This window comes from Ornithorhynchus anatinus, chromosome 10 (assembly GCF_004115215.2).
Source record: "Ornithorhynchus anatinus isolate Pmale09 chromosome 10, mOrnAna1.pri.v4, whole genome shotgun sequence".
Lineage (NCBI taxonomy): Eukaryota > Metazoa > Chordata > Mammalia > Monotremata > Ornithorhynchidae > Ornithorhynchus > Ornithorhynchus anatinus.
In genome coordinates, this window is record NC_041737.1 from 6,210,349 (window position 1) to 6,232,998 (window position 22,650).

Below are 22,650 nucleotides of genomic sequence, written 5' to 3' on the forward strand. Positions count from 1 at the left end.
GAGAAGTTCGGTGTCTTGTCCAAGGTCGCACAGCAGACGAGTGGCAGAACGGGGATTAGAACCTAGGTCCTTCTAACTTCTAATTCCGTTCTCTTTCTACTAAGACACACTGCCTCAGGTATGTGTGCATGTGTGTGTGTGCACGTGAACATGTCTGTGAGAGAGAGAGAGAGCGTGTGTGTGGGAGTGTGTGCGTGTGTGTCTTTTCAAGAGCAGAGGAACAGATGAATGAATTGCTGGTCACCAAAGCAATATTCAAGATTCCTGAGGAACAAGCTATAATATAGGCCGTACTTAGCCCAAACGCAGCAGGAGCCATCCCCATAAAAAGTGGGGAGCGGGAAAGGCGGTCCTGGCTGGCCAACACCCGCCCGGGGTGCTTGAACTCCAACGGGGGTGGGGTGCTATAAGCCAGTTTTGGAGGCGATCCAGTTCCGATAAACCGTCAGGCGAGTGTAAACTCCAGGCTTGTTCTCCTTGCCGCAGTCGATCCCCCAGCTGACGATCCCCACCAGGTACCAGACGTCTCGGATGTCCTGCAGCACCAGTGGCCCTCCGGAGTCCCCCTGCGGAAAGAACGGGCCGCGTCTTCGAGGGAAGACGTCACCGAGAAATAGCAATTCTCCCTCTAGACTGTAAACTCCCTGAGGACGGGCGGGGAACGTGTCTACCAACTCGATTACATAATACGCTCCCGGGCGTTTAGTACAGTTTAGTGAGAAGCAGCGTGGCTTAGTGGAAAGAGCACGGTCATAGGTCGTGGGTACTAATCTCTGCCCCGTCACCTGTCAGCTGTGTGACTTCGGGCAAGTGACTTAACTTCTCTGTGCCTCAGTTACCTCATCTGTAAAATGGGGATTAAGATTGTGAGCCCCACGCGGGATGATCTGATTACCTAGTATCTACTCCAGCGCTTGGAACAGTGCTCGGCATATAGTAAGTGCTTAAAGATACCATAATCACTATTATTATTATTACAGTGCTCTGCACACGGTAAGCTCTTAATGACTACAGTTGATGGAATGAACAAGTCTCTCTCAGAATTGGAAGGGAAAAGGGAAATTCTCAGGCTAACTGAAATATGGCTCAGTCTTGTTCTTCTTATCCCAAAAGTGCTCCGGCTAGCTGGCCGGTAGAGAGAATGGGGCAAGTAGGCACAAGCACAGCCTGTAGTTTACAAACAGGGTGGCTTTCACCCAGAAGAGAAACATGATTAAGGTGGGAGCTCTCGATGTCCCTATTCGTACTGTCTGCTTCAACGTGCATAATGAAAAGTTGGTTTGCCCTGGGATTGCTCAGAAACAGAGTAAGAAGCGGACTAGCCTAAGGGAGAGACTTCGGAAAATGGAGTCAGTGAATCGGTTGTGTGCAGAGCACTGCACTAAGCGCTTAGGAGAGTACAACATGATATAACAGGCATATTCCCTCCCCACAAACATCTTACAATTTCAGAGTCAGGGGTCCAGGGCTCTAGTCTCGGCTCTACGGCTTGCCCGCTCACTTTAGTTTTTTATGCCTCAGTTTCCTCATCTATAAAATGGGGATTCGGTATCTTAGACTGAGACCCCCATATGGGACAGGTCCTGTTCCCGACCAGATCGTCTTTCTTTTAGTACCGTACCAAACCTGTTATTAATGGAAGCCTGCGGGTGTATCGCTAGTTATATTTTGCTTCTGTGAAGCAATTTTGTGATTAACTCTTCCACCCCCAACACTTTTCTACCTCCACATTCTTCCTCAGCCACCTCATCCCTCCTAGGCGCTATCTGTTTATTTTACTTGCTTTGGAATTATTTACTCACCTGTGTTGATTATTCACATCTAATCTCATGCTGTGTACACAAAATCCCACATGCACACAAAGGTAAATTTCACCATCAGTGATACGTTCCTCACTTCTTCAGATATATGTGTATATTCTCCCAACTCCCCCGTGCTGGGAAAGAGTGGCGTGGGAGATAGTCGACGGTGGAGACACAAGTTTACTGCAGGAAAGGAGGCAGTGGTAAACCACTTCGGGATTTTTACCGAGAAAACTCTATGGATTCACTATCAGAACGATGGCAGATGGAGGCGAGAAGTATCCATGGTGTCGCTAAGGGTTGGAGACTACTTAGCATCAGACAAGACTGTATGTACATATATATATGTAGTATATATGCATATATACTATGTATTCTTCAGTTTTTGTCAGCTTCCTTTCCCTATTAATAACTGTGACATTTATTAAGCATTTATTGTGTGTCAAGTGCTGTACTAAGCGCTGCGGTGGATCCAAGATAATCAGGTCCCGCACGGGGCTCCCATTCTAAGTAGGATTTACAGACGAGGGAACTGAGGTGGCTCAGAAAAGTGAAGTGACTTGCCCAAGGTCACCCAGCAGACAAGTGTCGGTGTCGGGATTAGAACCCCGGGCCTCTAACTCCCAGATCCATTAGATCGGAAGGTCCCACGACTCACATCCCTTCCGTGTGTCCGCCGAGCGTCCGGGACGGTGCTAACTCGGCTGTCGGTCCAGTGGAAAGGACACGGCTCTGGGAATTAGAAATCGGGTTCCTCCTGGAGCTGGTTTACGAAGGCAGAGGCCACAGCTGCGCATCCTCGTGCACCGAACCCCCAGCCCGTCCGGTTTCCTGTCGGGCATCCTGGGCCTGCCTCAGTGGGGACCTGCCTGGTGGGGATGGGAAAGTGTGAGTGGCATCGTGCCAACCACTAGCTCCATCAGTCATTTCTCTTGGTTCCGAGTTCTCCTTCTGTTCTCCTCAACATCAGATCGGTGCTGTGAATAGGAAGCAGCACATCCTTTTGGAAAGAACAGGGGCCCGGGAGTCAGAGGACCCAGATTCTAATCTCGGCTCTGCCGGTCGCCTGCTGTGTGACCTTGGGCGAGTCACTTCTCTGTGACTCGGCTCCCTCATCCGTAAAGTGGGGATTCAATACCCGTTCCCCTTCCTACTTTGACTGTGAGCCCCGTGTGGGACCTGATGATCTTGTATCTTCTCCAGCGCTTACAACAGTGGTTGGCACACAATAAGCACTTAAAAAATACCACAGTTATTACCATTAGGTGCTCAGTGAACGTTGTGGCGGTGAGGATGACGGCGGAGCTGGATCTGTCTGGTTGGCAAGGACTTTATCGGTCTCAGACTGCCCTTTGAGGTCGAATCAGAAATCAACTCCAGATGAGTCCCGCACGTTGATACCGTATCGCCTAAGCCCTGCCCCGGGCTGTGCCGTCAGCATCTTCAAGGAGCCGGTTTTGGGGAAGGACTATAAGTTAGACTGTAAGCTTGTTGTGGTCAAGAAATGTGTCTCCTGACTAGTATTGTACTCTCCCAAGTGTTTAAACATTTCTCTGCACACAGTAAGCGCTCAACAAATACAACTGATTGATTGACTGATTGATTGAAGGACCAATCAATCCTTGTGCGGAGCACTGTACTAAGCACTTGGGAGAGTACAAGAGAACAATATAACAGACACATTCCCTGCCCACAACAAGCTTACAGTCTCCAAGGGAGTAGAGAGGGTGCTGGGGTGAGGAGAAGGCTCCCCTTTTTAGGGAGCATAGCCCCAGTGTCCCCCAGTTCCTCAGGTGCCGTGCCCTGGATTCGTCCCTAAGATCGGAAAGCATCTTCCCTCGTTGACGGGTATTGCTCGGCCTACCTTGCAGGCGTCGATCTTCCCAGACAGGAATCCAGCACACAGCATTCCCGACGATATGGCCCCGCCGTACACCTCCGGCCTATTGCACACCTCCCTGTCTATCGTTTTCACCCTGGCCTGGCGCAGACGATTTGGCATGTGTCCTGAGGAGGAGGAGGAGGAGGAGGAGGAAGAGGAAGAGGAAAAGACGGTAAGCTCCTCGCTAGAGCGTAAGCTCACTGTTGGCCGGGGATGTACATGTGTCCATACCCTTACACTTTGCTTCATTCTCTAAATGTTATTTATTTAATAATAATAATCATTATGGCACTTGTTAAACATTTACTATGTGCCAAGCACTGTTCTAAGCTCTGGTGTAGATGCAGGTTAATCAGGTTGGACACAATCCCTGTCCCACATGGGGTTCACACGCCTAATCCTCATTTTACAAATTAGGAAATTGAGACCCAGAGAAGTTAAGTAACTTGCCCGAGGTCACAGAGCAGACCCATGGAAGAGCCGGATTAGTTTGACTGTAAGCTCCTTGTGGGCAGGGGTCGTGGCTACCGTACTTTCCCAAACGCTTAATTCAGTGTTCTGCACACGGAAAGTGCTCAATCAATACCACTGATTGATTAATGTAACTGAAGGAGTGATGTACCTCTTGGGGGAGTTGGTCTTGTGGAAAGAGCAGGAGACCCAGGAGTCAGGAGAACCGAGTTCTAATCCTGACTCCGCCACTGACCTGCTGTGTGACCTAGGGAGAATCAATCTGTATTTGCCTCAGTTTTGTCATCTGCAAAACGGAGCTAAAAAATAAAAAATTCCATCTCCCTACCTCCGAGATTGTGAGCCCCAGTTGGAATAGGAGGCATATCGGATCTGATCATCGGGTTATCGGGTTATCCACCCCGGCGCTAAGCACAATTCTTGGCACTTAATCAGCGCTTAATGATGACTGCTCGATGGGATGCAGCGTGGCCCAGCGGATAGAGCACGGGCCTGGGAGTTAAAAGGACCTGGGTTCTAATCCCAGCTCCGTCACTTGTCCGTTGTGTGAGTTAGAGCAAGTCACTTCACTTCTCTGGGCCTCAGGTCCCTCATCTGGAAAAAAGGGGTGAAGATTTTGATCCCCATATGGGACAGGGACTGTGTCCAACGTAATTAGCTTGTTTCTAACCCAGCACTCAGAACACCGCCCGGCTCACGGTGAGGGCTTCACAGATACTATCACTATTACAATTACCATCCTGATTAAATGCCACAGCTACCTAACTGAAGCCCCAGTTCAGCCCCGCCCATCGCCCCACCGCCATTCATCTCCTCATTCCCAACCCATGGGCCGGACGGGATCCCTCACCGTTGGTGTTGAAAGTTCCCCAACCCGAGACGAAGACGGTGGAGCCGGACGGGATGTGGTAAGAGGCTTCCGGGAGGCAGACCCGGTGGACGTCGCTGCTGAAGGTGACGGGCAGAGAGAGCTGCAGCATGGCGATGTCATGCTCGTGGCTGTAGGTCCTGTAACTCTCATGGATGATAATCAGCTTCACTCTTCTTTTCATCTTGGCCGGCCTGAGGGTGGTCCCGAAACTGACCGACCACTGGCGTGGGTTTCTATTACTGCCCGGGATGAAGAAGATTACAGTTAGAGCCTCCTCAGCTCTAACTCAGTAAGGGTCGGAGAGAGAGCCTTAACACGGTGTTCCAAGCCTCCAATTTGGTGAGTTTAGCTTAACAGGTTTCCAATAACAATAACGTTAATAGTGGCATTTGTCGAGTGCTTACTACGTGCCGAGCTCTGGCTAAGCTCCGGGGTGGAGACAGGTTTGTCCCACGGTCCCATGTGGGGCTCACAGTCTTTATCCCCGTTTTACAGAGATGGAAACTGAGGCCGAGAAGTGAAGCGACTTGCCCAAGGTCACGCAGCAGATAAGTGGCAGAGCTGGGATTAGAACCCAGGTCCCTGTGACTACCAGACCCGCGTTCTATTCTCTAGGCCCTGCTGCTTCCATCCTTTCGTTACTTTTCGGAGGCAGACATTCTGAAGGCATAAATAATTTGTCACGGTAAATCGCTTTTGATATGGGAGCAATCTGTTCCTCTTAGAGAAAACAATTCAAATTACTCCAGGACATATTGAGTTCTCCTTGTGGTGAGAGGTTTCAGGTCCTGGGGACACCACTGGTCCCAGGGCAGAAGAACTGGGGTCTAATGGAAAGACCGCAGGCCAGGGAGTCAGGCGACCTGGGTTCAAAATCCCAGCTTTGCCATTGGTCTGCCGTGTGACCCTGGGCAAATTGCCTAACCGCTCTGGACCTCAGTTCTCTAAATCTGTAAAATGCTGGTAAAATTCCCCTTAGATGGGGAGCCTCATACAGAGCAGGTACTGCAACTAATCTGATTATCTTGCATTTGTCCCAGTGCTTAGCACCTCTTAAGCATTAAAACGTTTAGGACTACGGTGTGGCTTAGTAATGATAATGTTGGTATTTGTTAAGCGCTTACTATGTGCAGAGCACTGTTCTAAACGCTGGGGTAGATACAAGGTAATCAGGTTGTCCCACGTGAGGCTCACAGTCTTCATCCCCATTTTACAGATGAGGTCACTGAGGCACAGAGAAGTGAAGTGACTTGCCCACAGTCACACAGCTGACAAGGGGCAGAGCCGGAATTCGAACCCACGACCTCTGACTCCCAAGCCCAGGCTCTTGCCACTGAGACACGCTGCTTCCCTAGTGGATATCTTAGTGGATAGAGCCCGGGAGTCAGAAGGACCTGGGTTCTCATCCCCCCTCTGCCACATCTGCTGTGTGACCTTCTTCACTTCTCTGGCCTCAATCGCTCATCTGTAAAATGGGGATTAAGGGTGCGAGCCCCATGTGGGGCAGGGACTGTGTCCAACTTGATTAACTTGTATCTGCCCCGGTGTTTAGAACAGTGCTTGCCACATAGTAAGTGCTTAACAAATACCGTCATTATTATTATTATTATTATTGTTATTATTAGGAGACCAAGATTTTGAGTCTCAGCTTTGCCACTGGTCTGCTGTGTGACCTTAGGCAAATCACCTAACCACTCTGGGCCTCAGTTCCCTCATCTGTCAAATGGGGATAAAAATCCTCTTAGATTGGGAGCCTCGTGTGGAGCGGGGACTGCCTCTGATCCATCCACCCCAGTGCTCACCACAGCGCTTGACACCTCACAAGCTTTTGAACCCTAACTAGCTCTGAGCTGCCTTGGGAAGGCTGGGGAACCTGCGGGCCGGGCTCTCCGGCTCGATCTGGGGGCGGAGGGGGGTCCTAACGTGGCCCCGTCCGGGCCGGGCGCGTACTTGTCGAAGCAGTGGGCGGCAGTGACCAGCCAGGTGTCGCTGAGCAGGGAGGCCCCACAGAGGTGGTTGTCGTTCAGCTGCAGGCTGGCCTGCCAGGGCCAGTCGCCCTCCTTGGCCGCGGTCCCGCCCACGACGATCCGGTCGGTCAGCGAGGTGCTGTCCATGCGGATCCCGCAGTCTAGGAGAGATGGGCCATTACTAGCCAGGAAACGCCGTGCTAGCCATCGTCATGATAGGTACGGTACTCATTAAGCACTTACTCTGCCGGGCGCTGTAATAATAGTAACCATAATAACTATGGTATTCATTAAGCGCTTATTACCTGCCAAGCACAGTTCTAAGCTCTGGAGTAAATACCAGGTGATCGGTTTGCCCCGCGCGGGGCTCGCAGTCTTAATCCCCATTTTACAGATGAGGTGACCGAAGCAGAGAGAAGTGAAGTGGCTTGCCCAAGATCACATAGCGGACAAGTCGGGGAGCCGGGATTAGAGCTCACTTGCTCTGACTCCCAAGTCCGTGCTCTCGCCACTCAGCCATGCTGCTTCCCTAAGTGCTGAGTTCCCTAAGTTCTGTAATAATAATAATAATTAATTATGGTATTTGTTAAGCACTTACTACGTGCAGAGCACTGTTCTAAGCGCTGGGGTAGACACAGGATAATCAGATCGTCTCACGTGGGGCTCACATTTTTTATTCCCCATTTTTGCAGATGAGGTACCAGAGAAGTTGAGTGACTTGCCCAAGGTCACACAGCAGACAAACGGCGGAGCCTGGATTAGAACCCACGACCTCTGACTCCCAAGCCGGGGCTCTTTCCACTACGCCACGCCACTTCTCTCTACTAAGTGTTGGGGTGTAGATACCAGATAATCAGGTCGGACCCAATCCCCGTCCCCACAGGGAGTTCACAGTCTGACTAGGCTTTAATCGCCATTTTACAGTGGAGGAAACTGAGGCGCAGAGAAGTGATGGATGACGTACCTAAGATCACTCAGTGGAGAAGTGGCGGAACAGGGATTAGAACTCGGGTCTTAGGACTCCCAGATCTGTGCCCTCCCACCAGGCTGAGGTTCCGGTGTGACACGCGAGTGGCAAGAGGGCTCTCTCTGGGTTTTGTGGGGAATCTGTGCATCGCTCTGGTTGGGGTGGCTAGCAGTGGGTGGAGTTAAGGAGCCCAGTCACTGGAGCCGTACCAGACCAACATCCAGTAGGGAAGACCCGTCAAAGGAAGCAGTGCGGCCCAGGGGATAGAGCACGGCCTTGGAGTCAGAGGACCCGGCTTCTAATCCCGGCTCCCCCGCTTATCTGCCGTGTGACCTCGGGCAAGTCACATCATTTCTAGAGGCCTCAGTTACTTCCGTAAAACGGAGATTCGATCCTCCTCCCTTCAATGTAGAGTGCGAGCCCCGGAGACCGAATCCAAACGGATTATCTTGTATCTATCCCAGTCCTCGCTACGGCGCCCGGTACGCGCGCCCAATACCTACCCTAAAAATATCAATCGATGCTATATTTGAGCATTTCCTCTGGGTGGAACCCTGTACTGAGCGCTTGGGAGAGTGCGGTGTCCCTACAAGTCGTGACTACTACCCCGAAGGAGATTACAATTTAGTGAGGGGACAGACATTAAAATAAATTACGAGGAGGGGAAGGAACGAGCGCAGGGAACAGGAATATGAAACCACAGTTGGCTGGAACTTGAGGGCCTTACATTAGGTGGCTGCTGATGGCAGGAGAGAATCCTGGACGCCTTCCTGTCAAGCCAACTGCAGCATTACAACACAGTGTAATGGCAGCCTAAGGGCACTCAAAAAGTTCTTGGTAGAAATCCCCCAAATCTGTGCATTTCTCCCATCTCACCCCAGAGCCTCTGTATTTCCCTCCCCGGTCTCTCTAAACCTGGGAATCCGTTCGGAGGAGTTGCAGATGGGGAAGGAGAGTGCCGAAAATTAGAATAACGGATACAAAGGCGACGAGCTCATTGTGGGCGGGGAAGGTGTCTACCACAATAATAATAATGTTGGTATTTGTTAAGCGCTTACTATGTGCCGAGCACTGTTCTAAGGGCTGGGGTAGACACAGGGGAATCAGGTTGTCCCACGTGGGGCTCACAGTCTTAATCCCCATTTTACAGATGAGGGAACTGAGGCACCGAGAAGTTAAGTGACTATGGATTGTACTCTCCCGAGCTCTTAGTACACTGCAATGCATACAGTAAGCGCTCAGTAAGTACCATTGATGGATTCATCAGATGCCATTTTCACACCAGACGGGAGACAGTCCAGCTGAAAACTGAACCGACCATTGTCAAGCCTGATAAATGGTCACCTTGCATGTCCAGAGAGAGGAAGAAAAGAAACATGAAGGACTCCAACTAAGCAAGCTTCAACCCCTAAGGCTTTCTCCACCCTCAACATCGTGTTCTCTGAGAAAACACCCCGAATGAGCCCAGAGGGGGCATTTACTTGACGGTCTGAGCCCTAGTGCGGTGTTCCGGGACTTACCGCTGTGGATTAGGTGTTCTGCTGGTACCTTCCCCATAGCTGAAAGAGAAACGAGACACAGAAATTAGCACCACCCTGTACTAAGCACTTGGGAGAGTATAGTATAACAGAATCGGTATCCTCGAATCAAACCATCGGCCGTGGATGTTTACTGAGTGCCTACTGAGTGCAGGCACTGAGCAGGACGCTTGGGAAAGTTTAACAGAAGCAAAGCACACCCTCCTTGTCCGCAAAGAGTTTATAATCTCTTGTCAGCTGTGTGACTGTGGGCAAGTCACTTAACTTTTCTGTGCCTCAATGAGGAGAAGCAGCGTGGCTCAGTGGAAAGAGCACGGGCTTTGGAGTCAGGGCTCGTGGGTTCGAATCCCAGCTCTGCCACTTGTCGGCTGTGTGACCGTGGGCAAGTCACTTAACTTCTCTGTGCCTCAGTTCCCTCATCTGTAAAATGGGGATTAAGACCGTGAGCCCCACGTGGGACAACCTGATTCCCCTATGTCTACCCCAGTGCTTAGAACAGTGCTCGGCACATAGTGAGCTCTTAACAAATACCAACATTATTATTATTATTACCTCATCTGTAAAATGGGGATTAAGACTGTGAACCCTACGTGGGACAACCTGATTACCCTGTATCTACCCCAGCGCTTAGAACAGTGTTCTGCACATAGTAAGTGCTTAACAAATACCAACATTATAATCTAATAGGGAGACAGAGGTGTGAAATGATTTACCGAGTGTTAAAACGCTAGTCAATAAGGCTTATGGGCAGGGATCGTTCTACCCACTCTAGTGCACAGTGCTCTGCACACAGTCTAGACACGCAAATAAATTGCAGATGGAGGAAGCGGCAGGGTACAGTAGGGTTATTTATGTTCACTGAGTCTGTGGGGTACACATCAAGTACATATCAAGCACATTAGAGAAGCAGTGTGGCTCGGTGGAAAGAGCCCGGGCTTGAGAGTCAGAGGTCATGGGTTCGAATCCCGGCTCCGCCACTTGTCAGCTGGGTGACTGTGGGCAAGTCACTTCACTTCTCTGTGCCTCAGTTACCTCATCTGTAAAATGGGGATTATCTGTGAGCCTCACGTGGGACGACCTGATGACCCTGTCTCTACCCCAGCGCTTAGAACAGTGCTCTGCACATAGTAAGCGCTTAACAAATACCAACATTATTATTATTATTATCAAGTGCTTAAAGGGTCAGACCCAAGTATATCATACTGCCAGAGAGCAGGGAATATGTCTACCAACTCTGTTACACTGTACTCTCCCAAGAGCTCAGTACCTGCTCCGCGAACAGTAAGAGCTCAATCAGTACGATCGATTGACCGACTGATCGATTGCCACAGGGACCTGGACGATCGGAGGCTGCCAGAGCTGATCTTAACCCTGCCTGCGGAAGGAAAGCCCTCCTTTCCTCTTCTCCCACTCCCTTCTGAGTCATCCTGATTTGCTCCCTTTATTCATCCCCCCTCCCAGCCCCACAGCACTTACGGACATATCTGTAATTCGTTTATTCCTATCATCTTCCATCTCCCCTTCTAGGCTGTATATTCGATGCAGGCAGGCAGTCTATCATAGTGTTACACTGTACTCTCTCAAGTGGTTAGTGTTCTGCACACGGTAAATGCTTAATAAATAAAATAGAGAGACTGAGCTGCAGGGTAGAGTGGAAAAACCACGGAACTGGGAGTCAGAAGACTCCGGCTCGAATCCGAACTCCTCCACCAGCCTAATGGTTGACCCTCAGGAGAACCACTTAATTTCTCTGTGCCACCGTTGCTAATCTTTAAAGTAGAGATAAAATACCTGTTCTCCTCGCCTCTTAAACTGTGGGTGCCACAAGAGACAGGGACTGCCATACTTCACTTATTTTGCCCTGAGTAATCTCTTAAAAATATACTGAAACCAAGTCCTAACTGCTGGTGTGGGATCTTGGGCCAGAGTGTAAACTCACTGTGGGCAGGGGACGTAGCTACCAAATCGGTCGTATGGTAACTCTCCCAAGTGTTTTAACATAGAGCACTCTACCCCATAAGCGATCAATAAACACCCTCTGTTGATCGATTGATTGGGCAAGTCTATGACTCAGTACTGTCCTTTCTGGAGAGATGGAGAAGAATGACCCTCATCTTCTCGCCAGGGACCTATGAAGGGCAGGGATTAAACTCCTCACAGGTGGCCCACCCTCCCTCTTCACATTCAACAGAAAATTACTCTCCCCCACTTGAAAGCTTTATCCAAGGCCCGTCTCCTCCAAGACGCCTTCCCTGACTAAATCCTCCTTTTCTCTTCTCCCACTCCCTTCTAAGTCGCTCTGACTCGCTCCCTGTGTTAATCCCTCTCCCAGCTTCCCAGTGTCCATATCTGTATTTCATTTATTTATATTTATGTCTGACTCCCCTTCTATGCTGTAAGCTCGTTGTGGACAGGGAATGTGTCTCTTGCTATATTGTACTCTCCCAAGTGTTTAGTACAGTGCTCTGCAGCAGTAAACGCTCTATAAATACGATTGACTGACTGACTGGATTCAGCACGTCCCGCTTCCTCAGTGCTGCCGTGGGCTACTTCAGCTCGCCACCTCATCAGTTCGGAAGGCTGGGAAAATACAGCAGCTTCAAAGTGAGTCCGTCGGGGCAGTGCTGATCTTGGGAATGATAATAAACAGAGTTGACCATCATTATCCGGGCTTCCCTCAGCTATCTATTCCTATCTGAGAGGAAAAAAAAGAAGGCGCCAGGCTGCCTTCACTCCCTGTCCATCGAGGGAAGAGATGGGAGTCTGAGCATTTCTGGCAATACCTGGCTTCCCGCTGCCCCGAGGCAAAGCAATCTGCTCCTCACCTCCCCAGATCTACATTGCCGTCTGCTTCTCCGCCCACCCCCTCTCCATTACGGTTTGTGGGTGAGAGTCTGAGGCATAATAATAACATAATGCCGTTTATTGAGCACTATGTACCAAGCACTGGGCTAAACCTTGGAGTACATAAGGGGTTCTGAGATTGGATGCAGTCCTTATCCTACATGGGACATACAATCCGTCTTGTACCCAGTTCACAGATGAGGAAAATGAAGTCCAGAAAGGTTAAGTGATTTGACACAAATTCCAAGGCAGACCAGTGGTAGATCTGGGACTCCAGTTTGGGTCTCCTGATTACCGGTCCTGTGGATTTTCCATGGGTGAAACGTTTCACATGAATGGCAAGTCCAGCTTGCTCGGGGAGGAGAAGATCGTTTCCCCGGGAGCCTTCAAGAGGCCATGACAGATCTCTACCAAACCCCAAAAAGAAGAGAAATGGGGAAGAAATCGATTTCAGCCCATTAATACCAACAATACCACGCTTCTCTCCTTACACAGGGGAGCAAGTGGGAAGATCGGGGGCTTGAGAGTCAGAAGTCCTGGGTTTTAATCCTGGCTCCACCACTAGCCTGACCTGCTGAGTGGCCGAACTGGGTCTCAGTTTCCTCATCTGTAAAAAGAGGATTAGTTACTTCTTCTCCTACCTATTTAGACTGTGTGGTGGATATGTGTCTGCCCTAATTATCTTGTAGCTACTCACTGCTTTGCAGAGTGTTGGGCACATAAAAATACCAAATCGGTCTTAAAAATACCATTATCATCATGTAATTATTTCCACGGTGATCAAGGAGAAGGAAGGCAGTGTGGGCTTGTGGAAACAGCCAGGGACTAGACACAGTCTCTAAACGCAGTTCTGCCACCGGCCTGCTGTGTGACCTTGGGGGAGTCACTTAACCTTTCTGTGCTACAGTCCCTCACTTCTAATATGGGGATGAGATACCTGTTGTCCCTCCCTCTTGATTGTGAGACCCCTGTGGGACAGGGACTGTGCCCGATCTGATTATCTTGCCTCTATCCCAGGCTTGGTCCACAGTAAGCAGCTAATAAATACTGTAATTATTATGGAAACTCCTCACACCCGGAAGATGCTCCCTTTCCAAAGGGACTCGATCGATGCAAGGTATTTATTGAGCACTTACTCTGGGAATAGCACCGTACTAAGCGCTACACAGTTGGGAGACACGCTCCCTGCCCAGAAGAAACTTACAGTCCAGAGTGGGAGACTGGAACTTTAATAAATTATTATAATAAACATAAAATCGTACGAGTAAAATATGAATATAATTACAATAAATTACGGATATGTACCAGAAGACTGTGAGGCTGAGGGGATATTCAGAGAAGCAGCATGGTCTAGTGGAAAGAACACGCCTAGGAATCATAGACCCTCGTTCTCATCTCAGCTCGGCCACTTGTCTGCTATGAGATCTTGGGCAAGTCATTTAACCTCTCTACGCCTCAGCTCCCTCATCTGCAAAATGGGGATTCAATACTTGTTCTCTGTGCGACTGAGAGTGTGAGCCCCATGTGGGACCTGAATATCTTTGTATCTACCCCAGTGCTTAGCACATAGTAAGTGCTTAACAAATATCATAACTGTCATTATTATTATTATTATTATTATTATCATCAAGTGTTTAAAGGGCACAGATCCAAATGCAAAGGTGACCCAGAAGGGAGAGGGAGTAGGGCAACGTGGGCTTAGTTGGAGAAGGCCTCGTTTGAAGCCAAGGAGAGTTCGAAGAGCTTGAACATAGTCCATTTACCATAGTCAAAGGGAAGCAGGGAGAGAAGGTTGAGAGTCACTTGCCTCTAAAGTAAGGTGATTCAAAGTCTATTTCCAAGAAATGAGGGCCCGCCTGCAGCTTCTGATTTAGAATGTTTTCGGCTCTCTTCTTTACTGCAGCTTCATTGTCAGCGGAGACGAACTGAAATTTCAGCAACACGTCTGCTTTCACACCGCCACCGCTTGGCCTGAAACCCCACCGAGACGGACAAATAAGATACCAGCTAGAGCGACGGCTCTGCCTCTTTTCTTACTGCATTTGCCTATGGCTTGGAGTCTTCCCAAGAACCAGAGCATGCCCAATGGAGAGGCAGTACTCCTCCCTTCCTTGCTGTGGTTCACGTCTCCGTGGTCGGATTAACTCCCGCCTGGGAAATTTGGGGAAGGTAACGAAAGACCCGCTAAAATGCCCGTTACTATGAACTTCCCTCACTGGACCTTCAATTTGTAATCCAGAAACGGCGTAGTTTAGTCAAGAGAACTCAAGCCTAAGGGTGAGGACAACTAGATTCTATTCTCAGCTCTGCCCCTTGCCTGCTTTGTGATCTTGCACAAGCCACTTAACTTCTCTGTACCTCCGTTTTCTCATCTGGAAAATGGGGATTAAATATCTGTTCTCCCTCCTCCTTAATCAGTGAGCTTCATGTGGGAAAGGGACTGAATCTGATCTGATTATATCGTACCTACTCCAGTGCTTGGTATATAATATATGTTTAACAAATGCCGCTATCATCGTAAATTATATTATTATTGTTATTATCATTATTGTCATTATCATCATCATCACCATTATTATTATTATTTATCCAGAGGAGTGGATGAATAAGTGAATTAATCTTCAGAAATGATAACCACACAATGGAAATCTTTAGAAGCATCTCTACATGCTTATAATAATGTTGGTATTTGTTAAGCGCTTACTATGTGCAGAGCGCTGTTCTAAGCGCCGGGGTAGATACAGGATAATCAGGTTGTCCCACGTGAGGCTTACAGTTAATCCCCATTTTACAGATGAGGTCACTGAGGCACAGAGAAGTGAAGTGACTTGCCCACAGTCACACAGCTGACAAGTGGCAGAGCGGGAATTCGAACCCATGACCTCTGACTCCCAAGCCCGGGCTCTTTCCACTGAGCCACGCTGCTATTATTATTATTAAATGTGACCCAGCCCCCAGAGTTTCCTCTGGAACTTGCCAACCAATCATTTGAGATTACCTCAGTCTCACCAAGTGTGAATTGAGGTAGTGCGCGTTCACATTCGACTCCTGCAACGCTTTATCGACCTGGAGAAAGAAAGGAAAAGACTGTGAGGAAGATATTTCCCGGTGACTTCGAATGACCCCTTTCCCTAAAATAGTTCTTGTCCTAAAACGACTCGAGCAGAGAAAACCTTGAGACGTGCATCATGGGGTTGGTTTCTGAAAATGAATTTGAAGTCCGGACACACCACTGTCCTCCCGAGGGCCTGCGTCCCCAAAGAAGGGAGGGGGGTGACTCGTTGGTCACCTATCGCATAGCGAAACGGGGTTGATATTTTCCTCTAAACTGGAATGGAGGTCCCATATTAGGGCTTCTGAGACAGAGAATTCACCACGATAAACTCTGGAATAGACTCTAATTCTTGGACCAAGTGGGAGGGTCTTTTGGGCAATCAAACAATCCACGGGTGGTATTTTCTGAACGCTTACTGTGTGACAAACACTGTCCTGAGCATCTGGGAGAGTACGATACACCGTTCGAGAACCTCGTCCAAGGCCCTGGCGATTAGTATTTACCGTTCTCGTTCCATTATGAACCTGGAATTTAATTTCCCTTGACTGGCACTCCCTGACTTGTCTACACATCCATCACTATGGAGAATTGATTCGGTAGTGAGAATTGTGAAAAATGGCCTAACGACAGCATGGGCTAGTGGGTAGAGCACCAGTAAGAGAGTCAGGTAACCCGGTTCTAGTCCCTCCTCTGCCGCTGGCCCGCGGGGTGACCTTGGGCAAGTCACTTAACCCCTCTGGGCCTCAGCTACCCCAGCGGTAAAAATGGGGAGAAGATTCCTACTATCCCTCCCGCTTAGATTATGTGGGGCATGGCCTGAGACTGATCTGATTGAATCTTTGTATCTCCTTCAATCCATCGATCAGTGGAATTGTTTGAGTGCTTACCGTTTGCCGAGCACTGAACCGAGCACTGGAGCGCTCGGGAGAGGACAAAACTATAGAGTTGTTAGATTCGATCCCCGTGAGCCTCTGGGGGAGACCGACATTAAAATAAACTATGGGTAGGAGAGATCCAGAGTAGCACACGGTAAGAGCTTAATAAACACCCTAATTACAAATGACTAAATCACAAAAGAGAGAAGCGGCGTGGCTCAGTGGAAAGAGCCCGGGCTTGGAGTCAGAGGTCATGGGTTCGAATCCCGGCTCGGCCACCTGTCAGCCGTGTGACTTTGGGCAAGTCACTTAACTTCTCGGTGCCTCAGTGACCTCATCTGTAAAATGAGGATTAAGACCGTGAGCCCCACGTGGGACAACCTGATTCCCCTGTGTCTACCCCAGCGCTTAGAACAGTGCTCGGCACATAGTAAGCGCTTAACAAATACCAACTTGTCAGCTGTGTGACTTTGGGCAAGTCACTTAACTTCTCGGTGCCTCAGTTCCCTCATCTGTAAAATGGGGATTAAGACTGTGAGCCCCACGTGGGACAACATGATCGCCCTGTATCCCCCAGCGCTTAGAACAGTGCTCGGCACATAGTAAGCGCTTAACAAATACCAACATTATTAAAAGGAGACAGGTGATTATTAATAATGTTTATAATAATGTTTAATGTTTATGATTAATAATTCTGTTTATATTGATGTTATTGATGCCTGTCTACTTGTTTTGTTTTGTCTTGTTTTCATTCATTCAATAGTATTTATTGAGCGCTTACTACTTGCAGAGCACTGTACTAAGAGCTTGGAATGTACAAATCGGTAATAGATAGAGACAGTCCCTGACCTTCGACGGGCTCACGGTCTAATCGGGGGAGACGGACAGACAAGAGCAGTGGCAATAAATAGAATCGAGGGGATGAACATCTCATTAAAACAATAGCAAATAAATAGAATCAAGGTGATGTACATCTCATTAACAAAATAAATAGGGCAATGAAAATATATACGGTTGAGCGGGCGAGGACAGTGCTGAGGGGAGGGGAAGGGAGAGGGGGAGGAGCAGAGGGAAAGGGGGAAAAGAGGGCTATCTGTCTCCCCGCTTCTAGACCGTCAGCCCGTTGTTGGGTAGGGATTGTGTCTGTTGCCAAATTGTACTTTACAGGTGCTTAGTACAGTGTTCTGCGCAGAGTAAGCGCTCAATAAATAGGATTGAATGGATGAATGAGACATTAGGTCTTGCTGTTTGATTTTCCTCTGAGGATACTCCTTCTGGGAAATAAAATGCCCCTTCACCGTGTTGTCCAAACACCACAGTCACTGTAGTAACCTGTGGTTCTACATTCAAACTTGTCAAGCTCGCCTGGGGGCGAATGACTGATCGGGTGCCAAACCTCAAATGAACCCACAGCTCAGTGCCTTTCCAGAAGGCTGATTAGATAAGGGGCTAGAGAGAGCAGTCGGATTGTCATCATTCATTCAATAGTATTTATTGAGCGCTTACTATGTGCAGGGCACTGTACTAAGCGCTTGGAATGTACAAGTCGGCAACAGATAGAGACAATCCCCGCCCATTGACGGGCTTACTCTCTGTGCCTCTGTTACCTCATCTGTAAAACGGGGATTAAAACTGTGAGCCCCACGTGGGACTACTTGATCACCTTGTATCCCCCAGCACTTAGAACAGTGCTTTGCACATAGTAAGTGCTTAACAAATACCACCATTTATTTTTTATTTTTACAGTCTCATCAGGCTTGCCTGCCAAGACCTCAGAAATCTACTCTTTTTGAAAGGCGAGGAGTGATTACGGTTAGGGAGGAAGAGACATGGGGAAGTGAATTCATCAACAAGGCAGGGGCGCCTCTTCAGACCTTTTCAATAATAATGACCGTATTTGTTAAGCACTTACTATATGCCAAACACTGTTCTAAGCACTAGGGTAGATACAAGGTAATCAGAGCCCGTGGGGCTCACGGTCTTAATCCCCATTCTCCAGATGAGGTAACTGAGGCACAGAGAAGTTAGGTGACTTGCCCAAGGACACACAGCAGACAAGTGGGGGATCCAGGATTAGAACCCACGACTTCTAACTCCCAAACCCGGGCTTTTTCCATTACGCCACGCTATTTCTTGCATTTTACCCTCTTGTTTTCAGCGGAGATTCGACACCAGCCGGCCCCTACCACGAATGAATCCGTACAATTTTTATTCATATTCTTGCGTCTCCCCGTCTTAGCTGTCAGCTCGCTGTGGATTGAGTACCAGATCTGTTGTGTTGTCTTTTCCCAAGGGATTAATAGAGTGCTCGGTGCACAATAAACACTTTATAAATACAATTGACTGATTGATTGAAATCTGGGCATCCACCGGAGCAGAGTTGAGAGGAGAAAAGAAAAGTTTGCTTTACCCGATCTGTGATCCTTAGCTTCAGATCTCTAACAGCTTGGGAGTTTTCTTCTTGCAATTCACCGCTGTGACTGATGCTTGGGATTTTGAAAGTGACTTCATAATAGTGTGGCTTCTGAACTGGGAAGGAGAGCAAAAGAAGGATGGAAAATCACGTCCTATTCAGAGAAGTCTGGCCTAGTGGAAAGAGCATGCGCCTGGGATTCAGCGGGCCTGGGTGCTACTTCTATCTCTGGCACAAACCTGCTGTGCAACCTTGAGCAAGGCACTTAACTTCTCTGGGCCTCAGATACTCGATCTGAAAAATGGGGATTTAATACCTCTCTCCTACCTACTTAGTCCGTGAGTCCCATATGGCCACAAAGTGCTTCACAGATATTATTATCATTATTATTACCTTCGTTGTATTGTCCTCTCTCAGTCACTTAGTCCAGTGCTTAGCACACAGTAAGCGCTCAGTAAATGCCAATGATTGATTGATCAATCACTTAGACTGTCAGCCCGGTGTGGGATAGGGAACGTGTCCAGCCTGCTTATCTTGTATATAGGACTCTACAGTATATAGAGTAATAATGTTGGTATCTGTTAAGCGCTTACTATGTGCAGAGCACTGTTCTAAGCGCTGGGGTAGACACAGGGGAATCAGCTTGTCCCACGTGGGGCTCACAGTCTTAATCCCCATTTTACAGATGAGATAACTGAGGCACAGAGAAGCTAAGTGACTTGCCCACAGTCACGCAGCTGACAGGTGGCCGAGCGGGGATTCGAACCCATGACCTCTGACTCCAAAGCCTGTGCTCTTTCCACAGAGCCACGCTGTAGAGTAAGCTCTTGACAGATAGTCCAGTAATAATTATTATTTGATCTATCAATGGGCAGTGAACCGAGGGGACTGTAAGCTCACTGTGGGCAAGGAATGTGTCTGTCCCAAGCTCTTATCATTACAGCGCCCTGCCATAGCATGTGCTCAATACATATGATTGACTGACTTGGGAATCCAAGGTAGCCTCCAGGGACTGAGAGCGGGACCAGAAAGCACAGGATGGGAAATTCGGAGACCTGGATTCTAGTTCCAGCTTTGCCACTGGGCTGCTGTGTGACCTTGGACAAGTCACTTAACTTCTCTGGGCCTCATTCATTCATTCATTCATTCGATTGTATATAGTGAGTGCTTACTGTGTGCAGAACACTGTACTAAGTTCTTGGAGAGTACAATTCAACAATAAAGAGACACAATCCCGGCCCACACCAGGCTTACAGTCAGTTTCCTCATCTATGAAAAGGGAGCAAAATACCTGTTCTCCTGCCCTCTTCAACTATAAGCCTAGTGTGGGACAAGGGCCCTGTCTAATCTAATTGTCTTGTTTCTACTCCGGTGCTTAGGACAGAAGGAGCGCTTAATAAATACCATCAATTATGGAGGAGATAACAAAGAGAGAATGGAGAGGTGAAGCGCCCTTCCGCTTCTCTTGGGAAGAAAACTGTGCCCTCTGAGGGCTAATGCCCTCTTAGGACAAGCATTAAATCTCTGTCCTCTTAAGAAACAGCTTGAGTTGGAATGCTGTGATTGAGGCAGGAGCTCAAACTGAAATAGTCTGATACACATCAGCTTAATATGGAGAATCAGGGCCGTGCGAAAACAGTGATGACTCCCAGCATGGATTGCTCTGCCAAAGGAAACCATGAACAAGAGAGCTGTGCTTTCCTTTTTTTGAAATATTTAGCCATTTACTGAGTTTACAGTCACAACAATCAATGGTATTTATTGCAAACTTACTCTGAACTAAGTGCCTGGCAGAGTACAGTAAGAGTTAGAAGATATTTCCCCTGCCCTCTGGAGTTCCATGATCTAGATGGATTATATTTTCCCTATCTATAAATGTCTCAGAAAGATAGAGCATCATAGCCCAAGTCTGAGAGCGAGAGGGGAAATAGCCAGATTTCTAAAATCTCAATTACATCCCAATTTCTTCTACACTTCACGGAGAGGGTGATGGCCCATGAATGTCATTCCACAGGCAGCGGCGAATGAAACATGAACCAAACGGAAGGTTACTCTTGTCCTTTCCCTTCATAAATGAGGTAAATTTCGGGTAAGACCGGACAGTCATTTAAAAAAAAGGCTGAAAATGTAAAATGATCCAAACCACAGACTTAGAAGGGAAAATGTAACTCTACAGAGGTACTTACCATACACCAAAAAATAAACCAGAAGCCCGATCACTAGAGCCACCACCAGCGACACTGCCAGAACAATGAGAAGGATCATCCATGGCTTCCAAGGTCTCGTGCCTGGGCCCAATCTAGCTGGACTTAGAAAGGAAAGCATGTCAGCTGCACATCACGCGTCATCAGTGTCTTTCCTGTGCTCTTAAAGATTTCAGAATTGAGTCTGAACAGAATAAGAGATTGGAGGGGTGAAGGTGTTCTGCACACCGTAGGCACTCAAAAAATGCGATTGAATGAATGAAAGAAGGGGAGAAGGGAAAGTGTATGCAGGGGTGTGGAGGCTGACTTGAAAATTCAGCGAGATTCAGAGTGAATCAGAGAAATTCAGAGAAGCAGCGTGGCGCAGTGGAAAGAGCACGGGCTTTGGAGTCAGGGCTCATGAGTTCGAATCCCAGCTCTGCCATTTGTCAGCTGTGTGACTGTGGGCGAGTCACTTAACTTCTCTGTGCCTCAGTTCCCTCATCTGTAAAATGGGGATTAAGACTGTGAGCCCCACGTGGGACAACCCGATTCCCCTGTGTCTACCCCAGCGCTTAGAACAGTGCTCTGCACATAGTAAGCGCTTAACAAATACCAACATTATTATTATTATTATTAAAATTCACCTCACTTTCTGGAGTGACCACCTAATGAGGGAGATGGACTAGTTAAAAATGATTTGCAATTAGTGGGAACCGGAGGAAATACAAGAATAAAACCGTGTGACTGCATTAGGATAAAATATCAGCAACTGGTGTTTATAGAGCTTACTGTGAATACAACATCACACTTAATAATTGAATGTACAGTTGAATACGTATTTATCCACATGTGCTGAGGCTGGGCAAGTCACTTAACTTCTCTGTGCCTCAGGTCCCTCAAATATAAAATGGGGATTCAAAACCTGTTTGCCCTCCTATTTAGACCATGAGCCCCTTAGGGAACGGGGACTGAGTCTAACCTGATATACTTGTATTTACTTTGGCACTCAGGACAGCGCCGGACACACAGTTGACAGTTAACAAATACCATAAATCAAATAAATAATAATGAATAGTAACAAATGTAAAAAGTGTTTATTGGGTGATACCATTTGGAGGGGTGGGCAGCGGGGTTGAGAACAAATCAAGGGCCGATTCTTAGAAGAGGGTCTGGCTGATTTGGTTGTGGGGGAGTCGGGGGAGAGGATGCTCCAAACTGGGAAAAGAAGGGCTAATGATCACCGTCATTCAGCTACTATTTAGCTGGCAGAGGAATTAGCTCCAAGCGAGACAACCAGCAGCCTCGGTGAGGTTGTTTTTACAAATTGGTTTTGGGAAACTGTCAACAACGTTCATTGGACTTAGAGGTGGGACAGGGTGGCTTTTACCTAAAAAACCTCCTCTCTTCACTTTTCCCTTTCTTTCTAAGTGTTGACTTCTCTCATGTGAATCTCTCCAAGGCATCCACCTGCCCACATTAGATCTGAACATAAAACTAGGGCAGAACCCGTTGGGGAACGGACTTCATTGGTAGGAAGATGTAATGGTCTGAAATAGGTAAAACCACAGGGCCAGGAAGAAAAAGCTATCCATCATATGAGACGGGAACTTAAAATTTCCTAAAGATGAAAAGGCCCATGAAAAGCCTCTGTTTCCTTCTTCCTGATGCGAGGAACTGGATTCATTTATTGTAAGTCTGTCCGTTTGGGATGGGCACCCCCTCATTCACAAGGAAGAGGCTTAACTGTTTCAGATGCACCATCCTGCCCCACCCTGCAGA

The 22,650-nt window shown here is 48.1% G+C and overlaps 1 protein-coding gene across 1 annotated transcript; it reads right to left on the reverse strand.

Annotated features, from left to right (window-relative positions):
• Window positions 1-404: 404 nt before the first annotated feature.
• Window positions 405-21,010, reverse strand: LOC100080880 (transmembrane protease serine 11G-like). Its single transcript, XM_029073694.2, has 8 exons — window positions 20,872-21,010; window positions 18,683-18,801; window positions 15,341-15,408; window positions 14,150-14,313; window positions 6,977-7,154; window positions 5,006-5,265; window positions 3,667-3,809; window positions 405-566 (listed from the first exon to the last, which is right to left on the reverse strand). The coding sequence occupies exons 1-8, from the start codon at window positions 21,008-21,010 to the stop codon at window positions 405-407; spliced, it is 1,233 nt and encodes a 410-aa protein (XP_028929527.2).
• Window positions 21,011-22,650: the final 1,640 nt, after the last annotated feature.

Coding starts and splice junctions, on each gene's coding strand:
- LOC100080880 (XM_029073694.2), bottom strand. CDS start 21,010: ATGCTTTCCTTTCTAAGTCCAGCTAGATTGGGCCCAGGCACGAGACCT. Junction 18,802..20,871: donor GGTTTATTTTTTGGTGTATG/GTAAGTACCTCT, acceptor TCTCCTTCCCAG/TTCAGAAGCCACACTATTAT. Junction 7,155..14,149: donor TGAATCACCTTACTTTAGAG/GCAAGTGACTCT, acceptor CATCTCTCCTAG/ACTGCGGGATCCGCATGGAC.